The sequence below is a fragment of the Enhydra lutris genome, unplaced genomic scaffold (assembly GCF_002288905.1).
Source record: "Enhydra lutris kenyoni isolate GAN:26980312 unplaced genomic scaffold, ASM228890v2 scaffoldscaffold1, whole genome shotgun sequence".
Taxonomy (NCBI): Eukaryota; Metazoa; Chordata; class Mammalia; order Carnivora; family Mustelidae; genus Enhydra; species Enhydra lutris.
This window is the reverse complement of record NW_019154085.1, coordinates 627497-644219: the sequence shown is the minus strand read 5'-3', so window position 1 is coordinate 644219 and position 16723 is coordinate 627497. Positions and strand designations below refer to the sequence as shown.

At 36.7% G+C, this 16723-nt stretch overlaps 1 protein-coding gene across 1 annotated transcript in view; it reads left to right on the top strand.

Moving 5' to 3' along the window:
- LOC111141074 (calcitonin receptor like receptor) overlaps window positions 1-14214 on the top strand; it is a 90237-nt gene extending 76023 nt beyond the window's left edge. Inside the window, exons 11-16 of the mRNA XM_022493408.1 lie at window positions 402-555; window positions 2196-2256; window positions 2338-2404; window positions 6519-6737; window positions 6890-6931; window positions 12553-14214. Of these exons, the coding sequence (XP_022349116.1) occupies window positions 402-555; window positions 2196-2256; window positions 2338-2404; window positions 6519-6737; window positions 6890-6931; window positions 12553-12768 (759 nt within the window). The 3' untranslated portion in view covers window positions 12769-14214. The remainder of the gene's footprint in view (window positions 1-401; window positions 556-2195; window positions 2257-2337; window positions 2405-6518; window positions 6738-6889; window positions 6932-12552) is intronic.
- The last annotated feature ends 2509 nt before the right edge of the window (window positions 14215-16723 follow it).

Here is a 16723-nt window from a genome sequence, read left to right as displayed (position 1 = left end):
TCATCAACCTCATATATGAATAATATAAAATATTAGCCCATTAGGTTATTATTTACTAAGTAATTGCATTGGTAGCAGTAATATGGAAGATTTTTAATTATTGACCATTTTTCATGAAGAGATGTATTTGGAAAATACATGTCCACTAGCTGTAATAAATTTGGAATTTACACATTTCCTGGGAGGTTTACCATTATAAATCTTTAGAGTCAGTGTTTAAAAACTTTAGAAGCCCCATCAGATCAGGATGAAGACTGGCATTTTACAAATCATAATCGTTAGTATATAAGATTTCACATAGAGGAGAGAGTTTCTATGTAACTAACCTAAATTAGACCATTGCTTTATGTGTGAATTCATGAACAACTAAATATTGATGGTTTTCTTTTTTTTCCTCACAGGTTAGTTGTAAAGTGTCTCAGTTCATTCATCTTTACCTAATGGGCTGTAACTACTTTTGGATGCTCTGTGAAGGCATTTACCTACACACACTCATTGTGGTGGCTGTGTTTGCAGAGAAGCAACACTTGATGTGGTATTATTTTCTGGGCTGGGGTAAGTGCCATTACGGGTGTCCGCTGACTCACTTTTTAAGAAAGCTCGTAGGGGTTGCAGAACTCCTTTGTAACAAAAATATACTTATTATTAATCATTCTTAAACAACATCAGGTGATTAACCTTTGCTTATTGCTGTAAATTGAAATATTTAAACAAAGAACCACTGACTCATTGTTTTCACAGTCGCAGGTCAATAATACAATGTTGTTCGGGTTTTTTCTATTTAGTCTCTCAGTGTGTATCTTGGCTATGTATGCAGTGGCTAACACGATAGAACTGGAATCACGAATTAGGGATCTGGTCTTCATACTGTTTGACTCTCCTTTTTCCTTTGTGCAAAATGAGGGCATTTAGCTTAGCCAGCTTTGAAATTCCAGTCAAAAAAAGTTTGTTTTTTTAAAAAGTGTCATTTTATCTTAAGAACAGAGGGAGCAGTAATTGAATAAAGGCGCACAAAAGTTCTATTTTTTCCACACAAGCTCCTGACATAATATTATTCGCGATGCAAATGATACACTTTTAACATATTTTCCCCTGTTTTTTCAGTTTTAAGTTTAATTCAAATTAGTTAACACACAGTATTATATTAGTTTCCGGTGTACGACGTAGCGGTTCGGCACCTCCGTACATCCCCCTGCAACTGCACTCCTAGGTCCCGCACCTGTGTCACCCATCCCTCGACCTCTCCTCTGGGAACCGTCGGTTTGTTCTCTGTAATTAAGAGACTGTTCTTGATTTGTGCCTCTAGTGTATTTTTAAAAACAACCAGAATAATTCAAAATATGAAATGCTGGAAATGAATTCAGCTGGACTAGTTTCCAGTAACATAATTGAAATTACACTCATCTCTCATATGTCCGTCTGCTTGTCTATCCAGCCGGACAACAGACACAGATACATAAAGATGTGCACACACGCTTCAGCATATGCAGTGCAGTTAGTATAGCTCATCTTCATAAACATTTCTTCAGGGGCGCCCGGCTGGCTCAGTGGGTTAAGCCTCTGCCTTCGGCTCAGGTCATGGTCTCGGGGTCCTGGGATCAAGCCCCGCATCGGGCTCTCTGCTCAGTGGGGAGCTGCTTCCCCCTCTCTCTCTCTTCCTGCCTCTCTGCCTATTTGGGATCTCTGTCTGTCAAATAAATAAATAAAATCTTAAAAAACAAAAACAACATTTCTTCATTTCACGTTGGAAAGATCTGATTTAGAACGCTAAAAACATGAAAAACACCTAATACATAAACCATCCCTCTCCCTTGGTCAGTCTGACCTTCTGCCCACATCAGACCATCCACCAAACAAATGCTGGCCGATTCCATATCATAGAAAATACACCTGACTTCTTCTAAGTCTTGGGGCTAGAACAGCACATTTGTGGACTTAGGTTCTGAAATGCGCTGATTCGAAATGACTTCTGTTAGAAGAAAACGCATAAGACACACATACCTGGATATATAAATACCTGATACTTGCCATAGTTCCTGCTCGGCTGTACAGGTAATATTTACTCGTTAAGTGTATAGTGACCAGTTACTTTTGCTCCCGGAGTCCTCTGAGATCCGTGTTTTGTGACCACATTATAGGAATTGCATCTACAGAGAAAGTCGCCTGTTAATTTTCTTTTTGTTTGATATTTACAGGATTTCCACTGATCCCTGCTTGTATACATGCTGTTGCGAGAAGCTTATACTACAATGACAAGTAAGATAATCTCTCTTTCTGATTTCTACTGGAACTAAGTGAAATGAAAATCTCAACATAATCTTGCTGTTTCCCCCCAAGCTGCTGGATCAGTTCTGACACCCATCTCCTCTACATTATCCATGGTCCGATTTGCGCTGCGCTACTGGTACGTAATGAAAATGTCCCTTGTTTCATCATTGCTCGCATTTCCACTTTATTTCCTGAACCACCTGGCCTTGGTATCCTTCAGGGTCTTGGTGGACGTAAATGACATGCTCGCAGTGTTTAATTGAAGAGAGTTTAATGAAGATGTTAATTTGAAGTGTTGGCAGGAAGAGGAAAGGAGCTAATTCGTCAGAAAGGGCCAGGCACCAGGGACCGGCCTCAGGAAGCTGTTAATGGCTCTAGACCTAAAGAGAGGACACAACAGCGTTGTGGGGTTTGGGCTGGTGCTGGGAGGTGTGGCCCAGCAGGAGGTCTGGCCTGAGTCGGGAAACACAGCTGCTGCTCAGACCACAGCCTGGCAGGGAAGGAGGAGGAGGAATGACTCAGACTTCTCTCTTCCCTGATCGCTCGGTTCTTCCCTTTGGCCAACACAGCACTTGTCAGAGAGCAAGAAGCCTGGGCAGGGGTGCAGTCCTTTGAGGCACCTCCGAGTTCTCCGGGACACAGAGCAGAACAGAGGAGGACAGAGGAGGGATCTAGTGAGAGGGAACGGCAAATGGGAAAAGCCACACACCTATGTTGGTAAAAGAGTAACAGTCTAATTAAAAAAAGACTTTAATTTGGAAAAAGAAGGTATTGTTTCATTATGATCATGATCATCACTCAATATGAATACACCCATCGGACCTTTTTGATTATGGTTACAGGGAAACGCTTGTATTACGTTGTGTCAGTGGGGAAACAAATTCATGCACATTAACATGTTTTTTTTCATAAAGCCTTAGAGACCAGAATGCAATTAACGCCCAACATTATAATTACAGCTGATATTCAGTTGTACAGAGACACATAAAGGTGTTACGTTTCTCAGTTAAAGTTCAGAACTTCCTAATCCTTGTTTTCAACTTCCTTTTTAGACAAAGATTCTTCTGTTATTTTACTATATTTGCTAGTTGCAGTTTTGCGTACGATTATGGTAGGCTCGTGTTCGAGCCATTCTCAAAAGCATGTCACAATTAGAAACTTCTGGAGGTTGAAGGCCTGGGCTTGACTTTAGGGAGTTAAACTAATCACTCTGCATTTCAAGTGCCTCATTGGTGAAATAAAGAAGATGATAATAGTGATTTTTAATCTTTTTAAAAAATTAACATATAATTTATCATTTGTTTCAGGGGTACAGGTCTGTGATTCATCAGTCTTACACAATTCAAATTTTTAACAAGGAGTCCAAGGAGTTAATAACTATAAAGGACTTAGCCTGGCATGTATAAACCTCTCAGTGCTCCTAACCTCGTTGTATTTAACCTCCCAGTGCCTTTGTTGTCTCTTCTGTGATTAGGGAATAATAAGAATAGATACCACATGGGGCATTGTAAGGATTAAGTGAGGTCTATCTTATCAACACAGTGCCTAGAATATAATAAACTCTCCCCAAAAATGCTTTAAAAAGTTTCTTGTAATTTCTACATGATACTACGATTCTGCTCTGAGGACTGTTCAAAGAAATAAGAAACACCGTTTGGGGCACCCAGAAGCTTACAGAACAAATATGAGGCAAAATGTTATTACAGGAGACCTGAGTGATTCTTCAGAGGGGCAATCCGAATGCCCAAACCAGAGAGGTTCAGGGAACTAAGTAAAAGCACCTGACAAATGACAAGTGGAATCACGCTCTCGCTGTCCGTGGAAAGGCCCCGCCAGGCCGCTTCTGGAAGGACAGAGTAGACGGCACAGTTGAGAGTGGAACAGCACACGGAGGTACAGCCCACCGAGCCGCTCTGTAAGAAAGAAAGTGAAAATCCACATTCTTTGCATAAAACATTTTCCATTTTCTTGGCTTAAAAAAAGAACAGGAGCCTATTTTTCTAACAGGATAAATTGTTCCGTCTTTGTTTAGGTTCTTGGGCTCTTCACTGGTTCTGGCCAATTCCAAGGTCTTGGGAGGGGCCTTAGCAATTGTTTATATGGTCACTTGCTTAAGTACAACTTTTATAAATAAAATATTTCAAGCTCAATCAGTTTCTTTCCATTCAGACTTCCCTGTCATATTTCCTCTTGAGCAGGACGGTATTCAAGTGGTTGCAGCACTTTTGAGCTCTTGCCAAAGGGAAGTTGAGAGAGGATACGTTTAATTTGTGTTCAGTGAGGGATTTGTAAGTCAGTTCGGTGCATGGGTAAGTGGTGGCTGGCTGTTCCAGTCCGGGTTGGCTGCTAGGAACCCTCCCGCAGTCGCTGTGCTGGGGTACGCCGCTTCCTTTCATGACCTGAGTGTGGTATCATGATATGAAAATGTCCTGTGGTGCCTACCAGTTACGTGATCTTTACGATACTGGAGCAAAAACAGGTTTCTTTTCTTCCCCTTAACTAGTTTTGCTCTAAGATAGATGAAATTCAGATATAGTTCTTCTGAAATTTAAAATTCTTCTTCCATTCCTATTCAAAATAAATGGAAGTATTTGCATACAACAAAGGAGGATGACTTCCTAGTTTCACATTTTAACATCAGATTTGTCATTTTGGAAAAGCACTTTGCATTTAGAGATTTTCAAAGAATGAGCATCTAAATTACAACATTTCTACTGATTTTATAATTTATGATTTTTGCACATAAGGATTATAAAATATTTTATATTCTAAAATATTTATTTATAAGCTGATAAAAGGGCATTATTATATTTTCTTCCTTGGGCTGGTAGTAACTTCCATTTAGTCAAAACTTTAACACAGCCACGAGTGCTTAGGAAGGGACTATAATAGGATGGGTGGGAGAGCAGCTGCTGTGTTGTTTCGTCATGTTTCATTCTTACACCTGTTGAAATGGCTTATTCTGCTTTTGTCTTCAGCAGAGACATTCCTGTGCCTACAACCATGTTACTTTTCATAGATGTGTTTCCATCAGGATTGTAGTGAATTTGGGAGCATATGTTCCATTAGATTCTCCAAGAATAGTAGTGGAATATTTTAATGCCCAGTTAGTTTCATAATACGTGCCTTAAATCAGCAAATATATGCTATTTATTCATTGTTTTGTATATTAAATGAGGTGCTATCATTATTATTCCAATTTACTGAGGTAAGCAGACATAAATTACCTACAGCATGTAGTTCAAAAGTTTTAGATTATTAAAGCACAGATTCTAGAAGTCAGGGTGAACAAAAAGCAAATAGGATATAGTATAATAACGAAAGAGCCTGGAGGGGCTCTTCTGGAGTTGATATCCACAGTCTTATGGAAGGTTCAAAATACGGGCACAGAGAAAACAGAGCAGCACGAAAGGTATTGACTTGGATAAACGTGGGACAGCGAGCGGTGTTCACGGTGAGAGAGCATGAGATGATTTAAAGCAGACTCTGTTTCCTGAGGAACTTAGTTACCCACCTTCTAACTTTGACGTTTTCTAACTCCCTTTCAAAGAGAATGATTTCTCTTAAGGAAAGTTTTTAACACACAGTAAATGTAATTAAAGAACGTAACTCACAGAAAGCCCCGTGGGAGGCCAAAATTGTTAACTCGAGAATGATCTAGTTTGAAATAACCTGGTAGGTGTGTGCTCGGCCTCTTTGGAATGATAAAGCAGCTTACGGAGCTATCTTGGGTAGTTGTGAGGGTTACTGTCGCAAAAAGAAACACGGGAAGGAGAAACCAAAAAAACCAAAAATGATTATTACAGTATGATACATATGTGGAAAGTACTAATATGGACAATGATGCAGAGGAGACACTTGAAAACTAGCATTTGTTGTAAACAATTCTTTGTTTCAGCTGAAAATGTTCAAAAGACTTAGTTTTTGGATCATTGCAAAATTTGAAAAAACTGCATCAGAAAATGAACTGAGAAAAACACTCAGGTGTTCCTTAACTGAATGTGTCCCATAATAATTCCACCATAAATTCTATTTTTGTAAAACCTAAGTCCATTAACACTGATGTGCTTGTTAAATCAATAAATCACAATTCTGGAAACACAAATTAACATATTAGGTGTATATCTCTGCAGTAGAACATATTTGTGTACACTGAAGATAATCTATGACTTATAAAATCAAAGAACCCTTCAAACATGCTTAATATTAAATATGAAGTGGTTTCCAATATGCCATTTTATTTCTTTCAGGTGAATCTCTTTTTTCTATTGAATATTGTACGTGTGCTCATTACCAAGCTAAAAGTCACCCATCAGGCAGAATCCAGTCTCTACATGAAAGCCGTGAGGGCTACGCTCATCCTGGTGCCGCTGCTGGGCATTGAGTTTGTGCTGATTCCGTGGCGGCCTGAAGGGAGGATCGCGGAAGAGATATACGACTACATCATGCACATCCTTATGCACTACCAGGTGTGGTACTCTTGAATCAGAAGGCGGCTTGTGAAACTTGGTATTAAATTGCATAGAGCTTTGGTTTAGTTTTGACTCTGTATGTAGCAAGTTGGTTACAAATAATGTATCTTTTCCATTTGGAATCAGAAAATTCTATTTTTCTTTTACAGGGTCTTCTGGTTTCTACAATTTTCTGTTTCTTTAATGGAGAGGTATGGTAATCATTTTTATTCCTTTTATCATTTTATATTTGCAATCTATCTTTTTCTTAAAAAGAAAGACAATTTTATATTCCCTAGGGATAATTACTCCAAATTCGATTCTGATCATGAAAAAAATATAAAATCTCTTTTCATGGATGAAACTCTATTTCCCAAAGGCTTGGGTCATACTGGAGTTCAGGCAGGGCAAACCCAGCCTCACTTTGAAATAGTCCACCAGGGGCGCCTGGGTGGCTCAGTGGGTTAAGTGACTGCCTTTGGCTCGGGTCCTGATCCCGGAGTCCCAGGATGGAGTCTCCCACTGACCTTTCTCCTCTCATGCTCTCTCTCCCACTCTCTCTCTCTCTCTCTCAAATAAGTAATAAATTCTTTAAAATAAAATAGTCCATCAATGATTTTGTCATGTAGACTTTGACCTACATTTTGCACTAATCCCATTAAGTCTGGCTCTTGTCCTAGATACAGTGTGCTAGACAATCCTTAACCTCATAAAACATACACTCTAAGAGGAAATAGAATTGGCTCATTTTCATTTTCCTTCTTTCTCTGTTTTTTGTTTTGCCTAGCTCACAATGTGGTTTTGGAAAACAGTTTTATGGTGGTTACAAAAAGATTGTAAAAAATTAAACTCTGAGTTATACAGGGAGGACATGCAGTCAGTTAGAAAACTTATGAGAACAGAATGCTGTAATTTGTAACATGGCAATGTGCTCTTGGATATTTCAAGATTTTTATCCAAGGCTTTCCGAATTAGAAAGTTTCAGGTTTTTAGAAGCTGGTGCTGTGGTTTTCATGCTCAGTGGTTTGAGATGTACTGATTTAGCTCTTTATCTGTTTTTAATCTATTTGACAAATTTTAATCTGTTGGAGGATATTGGAAAATTCAACCAAGTTTAAAAATCTAGACAGCAACTGAGTGAGACTCAAATACTTGGTAACCGTGAAGCTTATCACAAAGCTTCAGATGGGAAACGTATGAACCAGTAGGTGTAACTTTATGAGAACTAGTCCTAAAAAATAAATCAACATTAGAAATCACGTGCATGTCATGAAAAACTATAAAATAATTGCTTTCCTTTGCTCAATAATAGTTTATTACTTTCTCTTAACATATAATGAAATTTCATGTTTGATTTTATTAAACTGATTTTAGAAATTTTTATTTTATTTATTTATTTATTTATTTATAACAGAGTCTAGAACTGTCAAACATAGCAGGCTATATTTCATGTCTTTAAGTCGTGTTTCTATGATTCTCTGCCATACAGTGGACAGGAGTGACTTTTTCTGAAGTCAATGAGAAGTACAAATGCAAAATTCAATGAGGAAGAATAGATGAATCATTCGTTTCGATAATGAAATGCAAATAGCATTTAGTATGTTCCTCTTTAAATGTATGATTCCATGAGCTGGATTACACAATCCTCTTTGCTGCCTATGTAGGCTTTTACAGTTAAAAATAGATGAGGAAGAAATGGACAACAGAGAATATGAACAACACAGCTCTCCACTTGCAGAAAGACTTCATTTTTATGAAGGGTAATTTCTAAATGTATGAATCTTAATCACTAGTGAGCTGTTCTGTAGTAGGAAGCCGTGTAGAGTAAGAGCACAGGTACAGATCAATGCATTTGAACCCGAAGACGCCCCTGCGTTCCTGGTGTAATACTCTGGGCAATATTCTGAACCTCTTGGAGCCTCAGGGTCTACTTTTATTAAAAGGAAATGAAGGAAGTTCCTTACGCAAGTCTCACAAAGATCAGTGGACGTTAGGAATCTAGAGCTTTTAGCACCATACCCACTCTGAGTGGATCACCAGGACCTTACAGACTCCTTATTAGATCTGTCAAATCATCCATTTTCAAGAATACAAATATGAATGGGAGCATTAATCATGTTGGAGTCAATCTCAGGTCGGACTTTTTATTTGGGAAGGTTGCCCAGGGAATATCTAACCCAATGCCTGACACTCTGGTTGCACTCTCTCTGTGCAAGCAAAAGAGACGTAGACTGTGATCTTCTGCCATGTCCTAAAATTGAGAAAATTTTGGCAGTAAAAAATTACAATAATACAAAATCTTTTGAGCCTCGTTGTTGCCAAATCCTTTGGTTTTTTTTACAACATCTCCAATATGCGTCCCCTTTTCTTCATCTCTCAGGATACAGTTCCTACGTGTGGATGACTCATTTCTCATCTTAAGAAATTCTGTAATCCCTCCTTTTTTGTCTCTTCACCTCTTAGTTTTTCCCACTCTCATAACATGAAGACACAGCTGCCAGATTCATTTTGTGTGGTTCCAACTACGTCATGTAGTTCTTAAAATCATCTGCTCAGGCTTATGTTTCCTCCTTGCTTTCCATGGGAGGTCAAGGAGCTTCCCTTTACCTTAATTTCTACCCCTTTTCTTCTCCTTCTTCTTCTTCTTTTTATTTTTTTGACTCTCGCATTGTGTTTATTTTTTTAGCCAAAATATTCCTATTCACAATTCTCACTAGTTAAATAATTGTGGCACGACAAATGCTCAGGCCACATTCATCTCACCTTCAGCCCACACAGCCAAAAATGTGGACTGTTAGCATCAACTAGAGATTATTGGAAGGGTCCTTCCTGGCCTCAGAGGTAAATCTAATGACACCTGAGGAAGGTACTTTATAAAGTGTAAAAAATGAACAAAAGATTTACTGAGAATAACCAAACCCATATTCTACAATGAGAACCAGGTAGCATTTTTATATGAAGCCCTAGTTATTATTTTTTCATTAACTTAGGATGAGGAGTATTTGTATCAGTATTTGGAGTATCAGTATTTGATTCCTTATCAAATGCTGATGGGCCTATGAAGTTGTTACATTCTAAAAACAGTTGCCTCACTATTTGTATAACACGCGTGTAAAACAATGAAAAATATTTTCATATCTTTAATAATGTCAGGCCACCTTCCCTTCCAATGGCAATTTCCTTGTTCTCCTTCCCCATTACAGTTTCTCTTTGAAAGTGTATCGAGTGGCCACTTCAGTGTTCTGTTGGACAGGTATGACGCTGCATTAGAGGAGCCGATGAAAAACAAATCCTTACAGAGAATAACACCAACAAATGCCTACAAGGCCTGTGCTTTAATTAGTTTCATTTTTAACTTCAATAAATAAGTCCCCACAGTTCAGGAAACTGAACTTCCATGGTTTTTCTGATGATTCAGTTGTAAGGGAGAAATAGGGTGATGACTGCAATCATAACAGAGATTTCAAGAGAAGTCAGATATTCAAAAGTCATTTTGACTGTTGGAATTGAATTCACTGAATTCATTTCATTTTAAAGAACATAATTATTACATTCACAGCTAAGATATTTCTTCTTATCAGCTGCTTCCCAACACTGATGGAGAATATTTTGTATAAAGTTACACTCCATTTCCTTTCAAATGGAAACCATATAGTAAATGCATTCAGTCAGTCTCCGTCATTTAGTAACAAAGTGAAGAGAAATGAATTTAGCAGAAAATCAGCATCAAAAGCAATTTCCATCAGAAGTATTTAGATAATTGACCAAAGGTAATTTTTGTTGTAAACCTTTGAATATTTATTTAAAAAGCATACTCTAAAGCCATTTTATTTGTCATTTGCTTATGATTCCGAAGATGTTACATAAGCAGACATTATTTTAAATTTACTGTCGTTTAAACATGCTAATTGGAGAATTAAGAAACACATTACTAAACCATGAGGGAAGCAGTAGTATATAATTTTTTTGCAACATAAATGTATTTGTTGTCCTATAAATGCTTTTATTTCAAAGAAAATTTACAAGGATATAAATTATTTCCTTCAGATACAGTTTATATGTAAATAAGCTTAAAAGTCCTGAGGTTCTGAATTTCTTAAAAATACAACTTTTAAAACACATTTATTTCATTTCTAATTACATAATTAATACCTGAAATTCTAATAACTAATTCTGAATTCTAACTAAAGAAACCCATTGACTTTGTATTTTCGTCTCCCATTTTTCTATATGCTAAAACACAAAGTGACACGGTAAAACTTTGTGTTCATTTTAAGTGATGAAGTACAGGGGACTCTACAAGGGCTTTTGAGTGTCCCACAGAGTCCTCTCACTAAAAGAGCTCCTGGAGTAGCTATTACTAAGAGATGGCTCATAATTTGGAGTTTTCTAGATCTATTAGGCAAAAGAATGTAGACAAGTAAACCAGCCCTATTTTAGAGTTTAATACTATTTTTTACACATGAATACAGTGAAAGGAAAGTTGAGGGATTCTACATAACTAGTAGCAAGGTAGACAATTATTGCATGAGTGTCTTTCTAGTGCATGGGTTACTAGAAAATTGCTTTTAGTGATGCTCAGATTGCCTCCAAGGAAGCAATCACAGCATCAAAGAGCTGTAGAGCGCTTAGGGAAGACAATTCAAAACCAGACATGTTTTGGACCGACCTAGCTTAGGTCACAGGGATGTGGCTATTATACTGGTAAAGTAGGAGCAGACAGACCTGCACTGGTCTTCTCAGTCATCAGATACCTGGAAATATCCAGGTTACCAAGTAGGAGGTGTATTTGAATATTCTCATTTCTGCTTACTGACTCAATGTGAAGAAAATCACCTTAGTGTCTCGTGCTCGATTAAAACCAGAGTCACACGGCCTACCAGACGTGATCTCCAGCCCTAGAGAAGAAGGAAGTCATTAATTATCAGATTCACCCAGTTAGAGGGGGACCAAACATCAGAAAGGGGAGTGGTGACATTCCTAAACTTTTTCACAGGCCAGTCCCATTTGTAATTACCTGTTCAACACTTTCTTTCCTCTGGGTAGTAGCTTCAGGAGGACAAAAACCCTAAAAAAACTCCTTTTTTTTCCAGAATGTAACACAATACTTAGCACATGATAATCACTAAATAAAAAGTAGTTGCTGGTTTTTTTTTTTTTTAAAGATTTTATTTATTTACTTGTCAGAGGGAGAGAGAGTGAGAGTGAGCACAGGCAGATAGAGTGGCAGGCAGAGGCAGAGGGAGAAGCAGGCTCCCTGCCGAGCAAGGAGCCCGATGTGGGACTCAATCCCAGGACTCTGGGATCACGACCTGAGCCGAAGGCAGCAGCTTAACCAACTGAGCCACCCAGGCGTCCCGTAGTTGCTGGTTTTAATGATGATGAAGAAGATTTATAGTCCCTGTATCCCTAACTTCTTTTTTTTTTAAATCTCTTTTCTCTTTCCTTTTGTACTTTCACTAATTGTCTTCTCATTCTATTATTAAGATACTGATATAAACTAAATGTTACACATGCAACCTTGGAAATGGGGGTCTGGATTAACTACTTATTTGACAATAATACATTCATCTGCATTATTAAAGCTTCAAAGATAAAGCATACAAAATATTAATGGGATCTAAGAGCAAAGAATAATGCAATGAATTTCCTAAATGTAAATTTCCTAATGTTACCAATTTAATTCTTTTAATTAAGAAAATAAAGCAATATTATTCATTAACATCAATGCTTTTAAGTTTTACATAAATTATTTCATTATGCTTTTAAATACAATATATTTATTTCAGATAATGGATTGCTCTTGTCCTTTCTGTTTCTTTTTGGTTGACAGGTTCAAGCAATTCTGAAAAGAAATTGGAATCAGTACAAAATCCAGTTTGGTAACAGCTTTTCCCATACGGATGCTCTCCGAAGCGCGTCTTACACGGTGTCAACTATCAGTGACGGCACGGGTTACAGTCATGACTGTCCTAGCGAACACTTAAACGGAAAAAGCATCCCTGATATTGAAAATGTTGTCTTAAAACCAGAAAAGTTATATGACTGATGATTGAGGGAGTACCGTGTAGCTGTTTTGTGCCACTCCTAACTAAAGGACTTGGATCCATGACTTGACAACCAGAAGACTTCACTATTCAATGAATGTCTCGAATGCCACCAAGAAAACCCACACATTGATTCAGTAGTGTGTTGTTAAATATTTAACAGCTAGCTCTTTGGGAGAAAAAACAAAAACAAAACCACCCTCATTTGTAATGTTTTCCAGTTTCTGTGGTGTATTCCCACTGTGGTTGATTTCAGGCCACAAATCTGACATTCCTGAATGTGAAATTGGGAAAATATGAGTACAATCAACTCTTATAGGCTGGGATGTACCAGCTCTAGGATACCACGCATGAATTCACAAATAAGTAGGACTATAAAAGTTCATATACACATTGGACATGCTTCTACTCCTACTGACTAATGAGAGCTAGGTAAGGCCTCCAGACTCCAAGGGAAAACTAGCTTTTCATTTGTTTGTTTCTAAAATCTTTATCCCATATTCACTGATGCAGTTGATTTTTTTTCCTCCCCAGTAAGTATTCTAGCCCTTTCTGTAGTTACCCTTTCAAATGGACTGGAGAGAGAAGTAATTATTTCTGATCTTTTCTCTCCAAGAGAAGCGACTGGACAGAACTGCTGTTGGCTATCCACTGGCTGGTGTAGCAGTTATAGCCGATGGCATCTGACTTTGAGATTCGATGAATAGTACGTAGGACGTGCAATCCTACTTTGCTATCACTAGGGAGACATCTTGGTTGATGTTACAAACAACTTGTCAGCTACTTTCCTATCTTACTACACAAATGGGAGGGAGTCAGTTTCCCTGTATTTGTAAATAGAAACTTTGCCCCTTCCATTTCTACTGTGTAGACAAATTAGCAGTTATTTTACATGAAGGAAATCAGTGAAGGATTTCTAATTTTCTTGGAAGTTTGTAAAAAAAAAAAGTGTTGTGAAAATAAGCTTGTAAATACTCTGTTATTCTATTTTATAGTCTTAAATCAAATGCATATAATCTAGATAAGTTTAAAAAACAAATACATAATGTAACAATGTATGCTTGTTGATATCTGATACTGTGTCTGGGCTGATTTTATAATAAAACAGAGTCTGGAATTCTATATTTGGTAAATATTTTAAAGACAACCAGATGCCAGCATCAGAAGTTTGAGAACCAAGAGAATAGAAATATCTGTGATACGATATAAAATATTTATTAAAAAAAACTCAAGTTTTATTACATTAGCTTAGGTGATTCTTTAATAACTTAATAATAAGTATGTTTGACATATTTCTCCTTTTATTTTGACGATGAACTTGCATTCTAATCCAGAAGCTTTAAAGGATTCCTACAGTAATCAATGTCAAAGTGCCACTCTTACGGTTTTTACACCAGTAAAAATATTACTTTTCTGACTCTTACTGTATAAATATATATGGCTTTGGAAATGTTCCAGACTATTTTTTAAAAACACAACTAGAGGAATACGATGGATGAGTATATATTATCTACGATGCTTTAATAGAACTGCTGTGATAATACGATACTAACAAGTCAGTGAAAGACTCGAAGCTATCAGTGAGGAAGACTTGTCAGTACGTTCAGGGAGTGATTAAGATGGAAGAAAACCTTGCTAATGAATTAAAGTGACATTTAAATGGGATTCATATTCCCTAATGTTATTTTCCACTCAAATTTCTGGAAAACAAAAATGCCTTCAATTAGTAAAAGTCCATTTGAGGAGAATTCACTATGTGTACGTGTTTTCCTAGTGTGTTAATTTGTTTAAAATGGATTAAACTAATGACTTAGTAATCATAGCTTCTTTCTTAAGCTGTCAATGGATTGTGAGTTCAGAAGTCATTTGAAATTGTCTGGGAAAATCACCTAAATCAGCAAGAATTAACATATTAAATGGTCTGGTCAATAGATTTATAATTTATCTGTCTACATGCAAAGGTTTTACTGTTAGTTTCAAATTTGTGGATTTTATAACAACTGTCTTAAGAAGGAATTAGGCTGTTCTGGACTTGCTATTATCTAAATTATACAAAAATTCCTTTAAGTAAACTCACTTTTTAGCTATTACTATTCAAAGACACAGATTCAGATACTTTGCACAATACCGTTCACATATTTCCTCGTTCTTCCAAACTGTCAAGCGTCAGCCACAAACGGCTCAGAAAATGTCAGATTCTCCACGAGCTTTCTGTTAAAGTTGTATGTAATTTTCCAGTATTTTTCATTGTGCTTTTATCATATTAAGTTCAGATCAGATTTCCTTTCTGGCCAAGAATCAACTGCTGTAGTCTTCAAGTGAAAGCATCCAATAGTTACTCAGTGTAATTTCTGTGCCCATATTGTTTTATGAGTAATATTTTTAAATACTAGACTTTTCTAAAGCTGAAGTGCTAATTAAGATCTCCTTTATGTCTTACTTATGAAAAAAAGATAAAATCAAAACTTTTTAAAAGGAAACTTTTTGGTATCTAAAAACTAATTGGGGGAATTTCTAACCTTCAAAATGTAGATCTGCTATTTTTCTGTACTTGTGAAAGTTACATTTTAATTAAAAAGAATTCTAATCTGTCCTTTTAGAATTTTCCAAAGTTATTTTCCAGTGCATTTATTTGTAAAATGTCCATTCTGGAACTTGGTTTGCTCAGCTGTAGTCCAGTGTACACAGAATTAGTGGTAGGTGTAGTGCTGTAATTATTGCTTATAATTTTTTAAAATGTGAACTTATTTTAATTTTCTTTTGGTTTTAATCGGCTAATAGAAAGCACCATTTCTTTTATCTGTAAGTCATAAACAATATATTCTGATCAATTAAAGTAAGTCATGTTATGTCTACTTAATGTATATCTTTATTTTTTGATTGTATGAAAATGTTAAAAGTGTATGAGTTAAAGTTGATTTTCACTCATGTGTGCTGAAGTGCTGAATAATTTATAATCATAATTCTTTACAGAAGTCAAAGGAATACTACTTAAAATCAATAACTCTATCTCTATTATTCTCTTCATAATCTTCAATAGCAAGTAAAACTTCCCACAAACCAATTTTTAAAAACTATGAATTTGAAAAAAAGATTATGAATGTGTTTTTCAAGCTAGAAAACTCCAAATAAACTGCAATATATTCAAATTCCTTTCTAGGCTGAAAGAAGGGAAAGGATGGCCAGACATAGGAAAATATACAGGGATTTTTCTCCTCTTTCCATTATATTCCATTATACAGTTTTGTTTTGAATAGCAGAAAGAAAAAGAAGGAAAGGAAGTATTTAAAGATAATTTTTTAAAAAAGAACATAATGATGACACATATATAAAATATATGTCAAAGAATTTGTTTAGGTCATTCATTGATGGGGGACAAGATGTTACTACAGTTCATGGAAGAATTTAAAATATCACACATATAGAAAAATATAAGAAATGCTGAAATGAATTTATAAATAAATGCTCTCTTTTTAGGGCAACAAACAGTTGCATTCTATTGAATAGCTAATGTGTATTTCTATGATCAAGAATAACATGCATCATGATCAGTTTTTTGCAACTAATATATCTGTAAAATAGCTCAAAATAATGAAAGGTAGAGATAACCCCAAAGAATATACTAGAAAACATTAGAAAGGACACTTTGATGACGCTAACATATATTTTGCCTATACATTGAGAGATGCATATGCGGCATGTGCAATAAATGCTTGTACGTGTGCACACACACAGGCGACAGATGCTTGTACGTGTGCACACACACAGACGACAGATGCTTGTGCATGTGCACACACAGAGAAGACAGATGCTTGTACGTGTGCGCGCACACAGACGACAGATGCTTGTATGTGTGCGCACAGACGACAGATGCTTGTGCGTGTGCGCACACAGAGAAGACAGATGCTTGTACGTGTGCGCGCACACAGACGACAGATGCTTGTGCATGTGCGCACA